Source organism: Malania oleifera, chromosome 4 (genome assembly GCF_029873635.1).
Source record: "Malania oleifera isolate guangnan ecotype guangnan chromosome 4, ASM2987363v1, whole genome shotgun sequence".
Lineage (NCBI taxonomy): Eukaryota > Viridiplantae > Streptophyta > Magnoliopsida > Santalales > Ximeniaceae > Malania > Malania oleifera.
Genome location: NC_080420.1, coordinates 111,138,725 through 111,152,036, shown reverse-complemented (window position 1 = coordinate 111,152,036; position 13,312 = coordinate 111,138,725). Strand labels below are relative to the sequence as shown.

Here is a 13,312-nt window from a genome sequence, read left to right as displayed (position 1 = left end):
TGCATCCTTAAATTATAATCCAGAGAAAGACGAGTTCGGCTGGCGGGTTGCCCCGTATCGCAGCAAAATTTGAACATTTTTTCAATTTTAGCCAACAAGCCAAAAAAAGAAAAAAAAGAAAAAAGAGGAAACAAATTTTGAAAGCAGAGTTTTGCTTCAGAAAACGTGAAAAGCGGTACTATAAACCTGAATTCGAAGGCCATTTTTGTTGATTTACGTTCGCCATTCTCATTCATTTTGGACCAAAACAAATCTCCTAATCTCAATCTGATGTCTCTGATCTTTCTTGCCATCAAAATCTAGCAACAAGAACGTTCAATATCTTAACGGCATTCTACATTTTCATGTAGCGGAAAACATGTCATCCTTCCCTCAAAACTTTCGGTTTTTTGTTTAGAATTAGAACTTTATTGTTTTGTCAAAATGGCATTTGTATTTTCACTGGAATGTAGGGACTCCATTAACGGCATTCTATGTTTACCCCATTCTTAACGAGCCCGGGAGGAACTCTCGCCAAGTCTGGAAACAGAGCTTTCAAATCAGCTTCTTGGGTCGACATTGTTTCCTTTTTTAGTTTTTGGCTCAAATGCGTTCTTGTGTTTTCACATGAAATGTGATCATTTTTCGATCAATTCGTGTAATTGGTACGAAGAAGATGCAATTTAAGTGATCCATTGTTAAAGAAAGCCTGTAATGAGGAGGTTTCTAGGCGGATTTTTGTTGCCAGTGCTGCTTTTGACAGGTACCAACACCATTTCTGCTTTGTGAATATGTGTGTGTGTGTGTGTGTGTATGTATATAGTTTGTAGGTGGTTCCTCTTATTTCTGTAGAATTTTTGGGTAAAATGACGAAGAGAGGAGAGATTAAATTTTTGAATGTCGTGTGTATTGCTGTTTTGGTTACCAAAAGAAAATGAAATCTTACTTGAACTTGGCCAAATGGTTTAATTTGGTTCAATTAAGGTAACGATACAAAAGATCATAAAATTTTACAATGCTTTATTTTTGCATCTCCACCTTTTGTCTAGCAATCAAATGGAACATAACACCTTTATATAATGACATGAATTCATTCTTAAGCAATAACGATGCTTAGACATTTCAATTATAATAATGGTGATGATGATGCTAAATTATTTGAAGTGTCTAAGCTTCGGCAAAGTTACTCAATTTTCTAGTAGTTGTTATATCTATAGGAAATATGTTGGCAGAGATGTGGACTGAATTCTAACGTCCCTGGGATTCATGTAAATGTTTTAGTCAGATCATATACCTTTGTATCTCAAATTTCAAGTAGTGGGTAAGTTATATGGACTTGGCCTTAATTTGATCTCTCCATATTTGTAAACGGATGAATTTTGTATAGCATCAGGGCTACAAAGAAGTGAGAATTATGACTTCGGTGTACATCAAGGGTCTGGTTTGAGTCCTTATCCTTTTTGCACTAGTGATGTATGAACTCTCTCAGTATTAGTAAATGAGGTTCCATGGTGAATATTGTTTACAAATGATATTGTTTTGGTCAATGGACTTAGAGATGGAGTAGAATCTAAGTTAGAATTGTAGTGAGAAGCTTTAAAATTTAGAGATTTATGATAAATAGAAATTTAGAAAAAATATATGAAATGTAATTTTAGTCGTGGTAGGAGGAATAATTGAAGAAAAGATTAAACTTGATGGTCTAGAAATTAATACCACGAATAGATTTTGATCCCTTGCTTGGATTTATTATGTAAGATGAATGAGAAATTGAAGAAGATGTAATACTTAGATTTAAAGCATGTTGGGTAAAATGGAGAAATTTGCATGTAGTCGGATTGTAGAATATCCTTAAAATTAAAAGGAAAGTTGTATAGGATGGCTATTACCACTATGCTATACCGATAGAATGTTGAGCAACTAAGAAATAGCATATCCAAAATGTAAAGTTGTTTGAATGAGAATGCTAAGTTGGACGAGTGGTGTAACTCTAAAAGATAAATTAAGGAATCAACATGTTCGTGGTAAGTTAGGCATAGCACCTTAGAAGCTAAGATAAAGGAGGGGTAGTTGAGACGGGATTGCAACATAGGCCAAATAATGTAAAGGAGGACTCAAATAATCAATGATAGTTTCAGTAGGACTATAGTAGGGGGAGGGGGAGATTTAGGATAACTTGGAATGAAATTGTGAAGAAGGATTTAACAGTCATCCATTTGTTAGGGGATATTGTCCAAAATTGTGCAGATTGGCGGAAAAGGAATTATGTGGCTGTTCCACCTCATGGGGCTCAAGCTCAGTGGTGGTTTGTGGTTGTTGTTGTTGTTGTTGTATTAGGGCTATGTAGCTGTAAAAGGTTGATTTAATAGAATAAAAGAAAGCAAAGATAATAGAAGAAATAAATATTGTTATTGCTGGGAATCCTGGGATTGAATACGTGATCTTGAATTTCAGCGTGCTTCCTGTAGAAATTATTTTGTTGGTGCTTTATCAAGGCAATTGTCTTTAAAGTTAATCCTTGTTAGTGTTGGGTTTGTGGGACCCTTCAGTATTTTTGGGAATGTGCTGCCCATAGCATCCCATTCTCATCCAGAAAAGTGACATTGTGGTAATATTACGTTCATTGGGAGTCCTATGGTGCAGATCAAAACTTAAATATTCCCATACTTGTAATACTTGTAAATCAATGAGTTTTGACACAGAGTTTTGTTTTGTGTTATTTCTCTCCTGGAAAAGAAATTTTGGTGAGGATTTCTTAATTGCCAAGAGAGAGAAAAATAACAACTCATGTTATGGCTAGGTTTCATGAGTCAAATTGTTTTATTTTTGTGTTGGATTGTGCAGCACTGGCCTTGTGTACAGTGAGGCTATAAAGCCAAGTAGTATGCTTCAAAGTGCACTAGTACACACCCTTCAGCAAAGAGCGAGTGACAAGTGAAGAGAGGCATGACTGAGTAACAGATGATTAAATACTTCTATTAATGCTTTAAATGTAGGTAAAAACAAAAACACTATTGGTGCTCATGTTGCCTGGCTTACAGCCCTTTATTTGGTTACTACTCACTCTATCCAATATACCACTAAATCTAAGTTAGGACTGGTGAGGAACGTCAGGTATGCTTGAGGAGAAACACTGTCCTATAAGATAAGAAAATATAGAGTGACCAACCTATTTATATATTTGCATGTGTTGACAAAAAGGGGCTATGGAATAAGCTGCCATATGTAACATGAGGTTAGGCATACTATATTGCTTGGCTTTTGCACCATGATATGCTTCTTTGTCTCTGCAGCTTGGACTATCAGAGGATTAATCAAGGGAGAGAAGACATTCCAAATATATTTTTCTATTTAGCAACTAAAAGAATAAACTGAAAATAACTGAAGATTGTTTTTTTCTAAAACATATATTGGTAGAAATCATAGGTAAGATAGTAAATATGTAAGCTGTGAGCCTGTGATGCCCTTTCCCTTGGAACTACATGATTTCCTGTTTAGATATCTACAATAATTTGAAAGCTATACACAAAAAAATTACAGAATTTCCTTATGCTTTTGATAAATAAAATTGGAGATTAAGCCAGTTTTGTTTGAAGGTAGACTAATAGCATGAATAGACAATTTTAAATACGTCAGGTTTTTTGTTATGCCAAATCCTGAAGTTATTATATGCTTAGAATGATTCTAATTAACTATTTACAGGGTTTAAATTTCCACAAATTATAATTCAAAATTCCCAGCTATGCATGCCACAACAGTATTACATATACACAGGGACTATTCAAATACCAATGACAGATAACCAAGATAATTTGTCATTTTAATTTTTTTAGCTTTCGTACATAGGAATTACACCCTTCAAGCGCAACTGGTACTTGATAATTGCATATGAATACAACCAGGTCTGCCATTGGTGATACCTACAATGCTGCTAACTGCAGTAATTTCATAAACTAAGAAGATGCTAAGGTTGTGTTTATAGTTTCTCTGTATGACAGGTGATATACCTATATGCTAGTTTTAACTTAAAGTAGTGATTTCATAACATAAGAAGGCAAAGTTGTATTTGTCTGTTCCATTTTTGTGGTCTTCTTGTGATTTATCTTTCCTCTTTTCCAACATTTCATGTCCATCAGTTGCTTTGATATAATTGCTCCCTCCCCCCCCCCCCCCCCCCAAAACCTTTTTTTTGTTCTAATATCTTATACCAACTAACCCTGGATTTCATTTTACTTTTTCTTGTTTTCTCAATGTGCTTCATGCAGCTGCTGGGCTCAACTGGAGTTTGGTATCTCTGTTTGATTTATTAGCCTTTCTTTTCATTCTTTTTACTGCTCCAAAAATAGGTAAGCTGCTTGTGTGGTGTTATATCTCCATCTTTTTGCCACTTTGTGCTCTTTTATAATGATGCTATTGAAACACTGTGCCATTTTTTTTTTTTTAAATGTAAGTGCTGTTATTTCATTTTCTATTGTATAGATATCTCTGTTTAATTTGTTAGCTTTTTTTTTCGTTCTTTTTACTGCTCCAAAAATATGTCAGCTGCTTGTGGAGTCTTATATCTCCATCTTTTTGCCACTTTATGCTTTTTATAATAACTAGCCATAGTGCGTGCTTTACGGATTTCTATTTTTTTAAAATTTTAAATAATTAAATAAATATAATAAAAAATTAAATAGTATAAGGACATTTGGGGATAGTTGTAGATAGTTATAGGGGTCTTTTGAAATAATTATGAGTAGTTATAGGGGTAAATTTGACATAATTATAAGGGTATTTTAGGAAAGTTGTGGGTAGTTAAAGGAGTATTTTGGAATAATCATTGGTAGTTATAAGGATAAATTTGACATTTTTGAAAGATGACACCAAATAGGGGAATCCCCTTTGTAATAGTATAGATACTATTGACAGGGTGTGCCATTTTTTTTTTCAATGTAAGCCTGTCATTTCATTTTAACTGTATTTGATTCTTATTTGTTTTGCGGGAAGTCTTGCTGTATGCCGTATGGGCACAAAAAGCAGGAAAGCATATCTTTTCATCTTTCCTCCCACACCCACCCAAAATATGTGGATTATGGTGAAAGTATATGGCATGTTTTGTTGAAATTATAATTTGTAATTTTTTTTTAATATATGCCCTGTACAGCTAAGCACCAACTGTAAGCAAGTGGACCAGTCATTCATCCAGCCAACTTGTTTTGAATTGAAAGCAACAACCACTGACCTTGTTGCCTATAAAAGGCATCTCGTATCTCAATGCAAGGAAAAATCCATGCAATTGCAATGTTTAAATCCGAAGTAGTGAATTAAGAACCTGATTTTTGAGCCGTCTGCCTCCATGTGTAAGAAGCAATATGTGATGCTTTTGGAATTTCCTTCTCCTATTATTTCATTATTCTCTCTAAGAATTCTTCCTATAGTGACTAAAATTACATTTCATGTGTCTATCTCGGTTCTGCATATCTGAATTCTTTTTGACTCTGAACAAAGTTTAGTAATATTAGAAAAATGACGCAGCTATTTATAATATATGTCATGTATGTCATAATGACCATTGTGCCCTCACTAACTCTTGCTCACTAGCATACAGTAATGGCATTAAATAACACTTAATACCCCCCCTCAAGCTGGAGCATATATATCATACACTCCTATCTTGTTATAAATGGATTTTACATGGTCAGCCTCAACGGCTTGGTGAACAAATCAACTAAATCCCAGAAAAGTTAAATAATTCTCTCTAAGATTCTTCCTAGAATGACCAATGTTATGTTCCATGTTTCTATCTCATTTCTGCAGATCTCAAATCCTTTTGATTCTGAACAAAGTTCAGTAAAAATAGAAAAGTGAAATAGCTTTTTAAATATGTCACATACATCATAATGGCTATGTACCCTCACTCATGCTCACTAACATACAGTAACGACATTAAATAATGTGCAATACTCCCCCTCAAGCTGGAGCATAGATATGGCTTAGTGAACAAATCAACTAGTTGGTATTCAGGCTTCACTTGAGCTGCTGTAATGAGCTCCTGCACAAGTTTCTCCCAAACAAAATGACAATCAAAATTGTTGACGCGCAGCGATTTTAATCTTCCGATTAACAAAATAAATAGCTCAAAGAACATTCATAGAAAAAATGTAGACGAGAAATTTTATGTGGTTCGGCAAGATTGCCTACGTCCACGGAGCGTGCACCTGGAGAAAAATCTACTATGAAACAATGGCAGTACAAGATCTAATCAGACTCTCCCCGATCCTAGATCCCCTGTACACCCCTTCACCTTCTTCAAACCAGTGAAGAAAAAATCTTCCTAGAGAGAAAGCCCCCTCTAGCTCTCCTTGCACAAAATGACAAGCAATACTCTATTTTTCCCATGGCTTACAAACATATATATGACACCACACAACCATTGGATTTAGAGACGATCTAATGGTTGTGATAAAAGCCACAATAAATAAATAAAAAAAAACATATATATTTTTAACAATCTCCACCTTGGCTTTTAATCACAGCCAAGCACAACATTCTATCCCCACGCTCTGGGATGCTCTGTCACAATCAACAAGAAACTACATTAACTAAGTCCAGACAGTGCTTGAACTTAGCTAATGTAATAGGCTTCGTGAGCATATCTGCAACATTTCCATCTGTGTGGATATTCAATAATTGGAACTTACCACTTTCAACCCAACCTCTAACTGCATGGTACCGCACGTCAATATGCTTCGTGCGAGAGTGGTAGACCTGATTCCTTGCCAAGTGGATCGCACTCTGACTATCATAGAATACGGGTAACCTATCCTACATAACACCAAGTTCCTGAATCAGTCCAGTTAACCATAAAGCCTCCTTACCTGCCTCTGCCAAAGCAATGTATTAAGCTTCTGTAGTAGACAAAGCTGTAGTAGGTTGCAACATAGCCTTCCAACTAATGGAACCACTAGCCATGGTAAAAATGAAGCCAGAAGTAGACCTCCTCTTATCCAAATCACTTGCATAATCTGAGTCCACATAACCCTGAACATTACAATCATCAGTACTTTCAAACAAGATACCATAATCAGAAGTGCCACGCAAATATCTGAAAATCCATTTCACTGCATTCCAAGGCATTCTACCTGGATTAGCCATATATTGTTTTACCAAACTAACTGCATATGACAAGTCTACTCTACTACATACCATAGCATACATCAGACTCCCTACTGCACTGGCATAAGGCACACTGGCCATATCCAACTTATCCTCATTAGTAGGAGGACACAGTTTAGCAGACAACTGAAAATGAGCAGCTAGAGGTGTACTTACCGGTTTAGCCTTATCCATATTAAACCTTTCCAACACCTTCTCAATATACTTACCCTATGACAACCACAACTTTTTCTGTTATCTGTCCCTCCTGATTTCCATGCCAAGGATCTTTTTAGCTGCACCATGATCCTTCATCTCAAACTCATCCTGTAACCTAGCTTTCAACACATTCAACTCATCAGTACTGTTAGAGGCAATCAACATGTCATCCACATAGAGCATAAGGATCACACATACACCACTGTTAAGCAATCTGAAGTAAACACAACTGTCATAACTGCTTTTAACATACCCAATCCTCAACATATAAGAATCAAACCTCTTATACCATTGCCTAGGAGATTGCTTTAAACCATAAAGAGACCTATTCAACTTACATACCAGGTGTTCTTTACCTTGTTCCACAAACCCCTCCGGTTGCTCCATAAAGATATCTTCCTCCAACTCACCATGAAGGAAAGCTGTCTTTACATCCATCTGTTCCAGATCTAAATCATGCATGGCAACCAATGCTAACAAATTTCTAATAGAAGCATGCTTAACAACAGGAGATTTCATTATAATCTATACCTTCTTCCTGTTTGTATCCTTTTTCTACTAACCTGGCCTTATATTTTATCCCTTTTGATTCTGAAATAGGTCCTTTCTTTCTGAAAACCCACTTACAACCAATCAGCTTTCTGTCCTTGGGCTTGTGAACCATCACCCAAGTGTTATTCTTATGAAGAGACTCCATCTCCTCAACCATGACTCCAAGCCAACTATCTCGTTCAGAACTCTGAACTGCTTCCTGAAAATTAGAAGGATCTTCACTACTAATAATCAGAGCAAATGCAACTAAGTCCTCAAACCCATACTTGACTGGAGGCTTAACATTCCTCCTTTCTCTGCAGGTGGTTAGCCCTGTAGGCTCATGTCTATCACTTGTCTGAGAAATTTCTTGAGGAACTGTAGCCTGTCTCACTGTATCCTGTGCAACAGAATCAACCACAGTAGTCTATGTATTACCCATACCTGAATTCTGAATATTGTCCAGCTCCACCTGAATAGGTACTCCCACTGAATCAGACTCCACCTTCTTATCAGGATTCTCCTTCAAGATAGCTTCCTCATCAAAGACCATTTCCTTGCTAATGACCCCCTTCCGTGCTATAGGATCCCACAACCGGTATCCCTTCACACCTTCTTGGAAACCAAGAAATACGCACGGTTTGGACTTAGAGTCCAACTTTGATCTTTCATGTTCCTGCACATGCACATAAGATGGACAACCAAATATTCTCAACACAGAGTAATCTACCGGCTTACTTGTCCATACCTCCTCAGGAATCTTTGCGTCAATAGCTGCAGAAGGAGACCTATTTACCAGGTAGCATGCCATACTCATTGCTTCTGCCCAGAATGACTCAGGCAGATTAGCCTGAATCCTCATACATCTTGCCCTCTCTAGTAATGTTTTGTTCATCCTTTCAGCCACCTCATTCTGCTGTGGCCTATGTGGAACTGTATAGTGTCTAGTGATCCCCTCTTCCTTGTAGAAGTCAATTAACTGGCTGTTTTTGTACTCCAATCCATTGTCAGATCTCAGAAACTTCACTTGTTTCCCTGTTTGTTTCTTTATCTGAGTTTTCCATTCCCTGAACTTACTAAATACCTCACTCCTGTGCTTCAGAAAATACACCCAGACTTTCCTGGAAAAGTCATCAATAAATGAGACAAAATAAATAGCACCACTGTGGGACTGTACCTATACTGGACCCCATACATCTGAATGAATGTACTCCAACACCTCCTTGCTCCTATGCTTTCCTGTTCTGAAACTTACCCTGCGTCGTTTACCAAACAAACAGTATTTAAAGAACTTAAGCTTACAACAAGAATTACTTCCCAGTAAGTTCCGCCTATGCAGCTCCTACAAACCACGCTCACTCATGTGACCCAGCCTCATATGCCACAGAGTAGTATCATCTGTATTTGTATCTGAAGAGGTACTAGCTGTTGCTCCACCTGTCACTGTGCTACCCACCAAAGTGTACAAATTGCTCCTCAGATGACCCTTCATTACTACCAGTGAACCTCTAGCCACTTTCAGCACACCGGCCCTAACTGAAAAAGAGAAACCATTACTGTCCAAAGAGCCCAAGGAAATCAGATTCTTTTTCAGATCTGGAACATGCCTCACATCCTTGATGGTTCTAACCACACCATTAAACATCCTGATTCTGACCGTTCCAATACCAAGAATACCACAGGAAGCATCATTACCCATCAACACCGTCCCTCTAGAGATTGGTTCATAGGAGTCAAACCAGTCCTTGTCTGGACACATATGATATGAGCATGCCGAATCCAAAGTCTAGGTATCGGCTAAGTAACTGGAACCTGTAGTAACAACCAAAAGATCCCCATCAAAAACTGATGAACTGCTCTCCACTATAGTAACCTCCTCAGTCTTCTTCCTATTCTTTTCCTCTAAATCTCTTTTCCTCCTTAGACAATCCTTCTTCATATGCCCTTCTTTCCCATAATAAAAACAATCACTCCTCCAGTTCCCATTCTTACCCCTAGACTTGGATCGCGATTTCCCTCGATTCCAATTACCCCTGCTATATCTCCTGCCTCGTTGTTGGCTAGAGTCACCCTTAGCCACCAACCCTTCTCCATGTCCTAGATAATCTAGTTTGTGAAAATTCTCACTCTCCAGAATGGTAGTAGTCACCTCATCAACTGTAAGAGTCTCCTTACCTAGCAGTAGTGTGGTTTTCAAAGTATCAAGTGAACTGGGAAGCGAATACAGCAAAATCAGTGCTTTATCTTCCTCCTCAATTTTTACCTCAATACTCAGCAATTGCGTGATTATTTTATTGAAATAATTGAGGTGATCTCTGACTTCTGTGCCCTCAGTCATCCTCAACTGATACAACTGTTTCTTCAAATACAGTCTATTAACTAAGGACTTGGACATTGAAATATTCTCCAATTTTTTCCAAAGCTCAACTGGTGATGTTTCATTCAACACACTATATTTAATTTCTGGAGCTAAACTTAAGCGAATGGTACTTACCACTTTCATTTCCAACTCCTCCCACTGATCATTTGACACGGTCTCTGGCTTCTTGTTTTTCCCATACAGTGCCTTAATCGATCCCTTTTGGACCAACACATCCTTCACAGTGCTCTGCCACAAATTGAAATTATTTTTTCCATTAAAGGGCTCCACCTCAAACTTGGCTATCGAAGTACTCGCCATTAAAATTTTTTTTTCTCTCTCCTCTGACGTCAGCACCTGTCAGCGTGATGTCAGCACTCCACGGGGAGGATCCGCGCCTCGACCTGACTCGTTTCTCTTGACCCGGATCCCTGATCCACTGCACGTGTGACCCGCACATGTTCTAGCTGACTCGGATGCTGACCAGCGCCTTGACCCGGCGGGTTCCGCTTGGATCCGACCCGCAACCTAGCCTCTTGACCCGCGTGTCAACCTGTTGCGTTCCGTACCCGACCCGATTCTGAATCCGGGTCTGTCACCAAGTCTGGCACTGTTCATTATATTCTTCATTCGCGAAAATTTTTTTTTTCCTTCCGAATTTTTTGTTTCACACCTTCAATTGAAAAATGATCCTCCTTCAATTGAAAAAATTTCAAAATAATTTTCCGGCACCTGATCTGAATTTGTGTACCTCAATCCGATTTTTCAATTGAAAAATTCGGGAATAATTTTCCCGCACCTGATCTGAATCCGCGTACCTCAATCTGATTTGAATGAACCACTCTGATCTTGAGCACACCCGCGGAAAAACTATCCAAAAAATTTCTTTTGATTTGATATGATCTATCAGATCTGCACCCAATCGAAACCGTGCTCTGATATTACTTGTTGACACGCAGCGATTTTAATCTTTTAATCAACAAAATAAATAGCTCAAAGAACATTCACAGAAAACATGTAGACGAGAGATTTTACGTGGTTCGGCAAGATTGCCTACGTCCACGGTGCGTGCACCTGGAGAAAAATCCACTATGAAATAATGGCAGTACAAGATTTGATCAGACTCTCCCCGATCCCAGATCCCTTGTACACCCCTTCACCTTCTTCAAACTAGTGAAGAAAAAATCTTCCTAGAGAGAAAGCCCCCTCTAGCTCTCCTTGCACAAAATGACAAGCAAAACTCTCTTTTTCCCATGGCTTACAAACATATATATGACACCACACAACCGTTGGATTTAGAGACGATCCAACGGCTGTATTAAAAGCCAAATAAACAAATAAATAAAAACATATATTTTTTTTAACAAAAATCAATGTGTTTCATACCTAGTCATCTCCCAAAGTTTTAGTGAACTGTTAATGGTTATTTGTTCATTTAGCATTATTAGTACACGATCATTATGTTAGTAATTGTGAGTTAGTTAGGGCATTATGGTCATTGTTATTGTACTTGACATATATTATACATAAAGGGACTATCACTGATGTTAGATCATCCATTTTATCCAATTATTCAACATGATATTGGAGCATGATTCTGAGACATAAACCCCAATTGTCACAACTACCATCAAACTGAAGCCTAAAACCATAAATCTGCAACATGTCTACCATCAAGAATTTCCAGCAACAGTATAGCCCTAGAAAACAGCCAGCAGCTGCTGGAAGTCAGGCCAGTTTCTGGACATTTCCTGGGCAATACTACCAGTTCAGGAACACAAAATCTACTATAGATTTTGCAAAAAAAACACCATAGTCACCCACAGACACTGCCGATCTGCCCCACTGGAATCCCATCTCCAAATAATGCCCCAGGTGCCCTCATGCGCTGGTCGAAGGCTGCCAAGGCCGGCCCCACACGCTGGTGCATGAGGCCAATTTCAGGCATGTTTTTGGACTGAATTCATCCAGCAGTGCTTGAATTCCTCTATAAACATATTAGTGAAGTTTTTCGTGATGTTTCTTGTCCAAAGATCTCACATTTTTTAATTGCTTTTGTGTGGCACCCAAGGAATGGTTGTTTGGTGCTTCCTGAAGCTGTTTGTCAATGGTTATTGAGTTTATTGGGCCTGAAAGTCATATTTGCTATGTTTTTTATTTGTACATTGTGTGCTTGTGGTTTCATTGGTTGTTGAAGGTTGTGTGTGTTGGGACGGAGTTGATGAATTCGAAATACATGTTTTCCGCTGTGTATTTTTGACATGCTGCTCTATCAATGTGGTTTGTGTGTTTGGATTTTCCAAATCCCAAAAGTGTGTCTCCCTCGTTAGCTGCTTGTTCAAGTGAACAGCATACTATAATTGTCTCAAAGAGGAATATTCAAGGTTCTTGCAGTATCAGGCATTCCAGCAAGCATATCATCACATTGCATCTTAAGTAATCATATTGTCTGTATGTCAGCCGGTATCTCTCCCACTAATCCCTGGGCTATCGACTCTGATGCTATTGACTATATGGCATGTGTCGCCAACTTCTTTTCTTCTCTCCAATATTCTAAAATTCTACCTCAAGTTACCCTTGTTGATGGGTCCACTACTGCTGTTAAGGGAATAATGAAGGTTTTTTTAGAAGAAGAATAATCATTCTTATAAAATTTCAAGAGACACGATTACAAGATAAATAGTAGAGGAAGGCCACCAAATTAGGAAGGGCACAAAATCAGCAAATCAAATCAGCAGATCTCTAGGCTAGAAAATGAGAAACAGAAACTACTAGAATCTGAAATAGTAATTTCAGATTTTAGTTGCAAAAAATAGTATTTCCTAATTTATTCTCTAGAAATCTGACACCCCCCCTCAAGTTGGGGCGTAGATATCTATCATGCCTAACTTGCTTACAAAGAGCTCAAAATTAGGTCTGAAAAGTCCTTTGGTGAAGATATCGGCTATTTGTTGAGTAGTAGGAACAAAAGGCAAGCAAACAGCTCCACTATCAATCTTCTCTTTTGTGAAGTGTCTGTCAATCTCTACATGCTTCGTGCGATCATGTTGTATTGGATTTTGAGCAATACTTATGGCAGCTTTGTTG

General features: G+C 37.9%; 1 protein-coding gene across 1 annotated transcript in view; it reads left to right on the top strand.

The window, feature by feature from the left end:
• Positions 1 to 225: 225 nt before the first annotated feature.
• The window catches only part of LOC131152927 (piezo-type mechanosensitive ion channel homolog), a 129,358-nt gene continuing 116,271 nt past the window's right edge, over positions 226 to 13,312 (top strand). The window contains exons 1-2 of the mRNA XM_058104890.1: positions 226 to 742; positions 4,245 to 4,325. Of these exons, the coding sequence (XP_057960873.1) occupies positions 694 to 742; positions 4,245 to 4,325 (130 nt within the window). The 5' untranslated portion in view covers positions 226 to 693. The remainder of the gene's footprint in view (positions 743 to 4,244; positions 4,326 to 13,312) is intronic.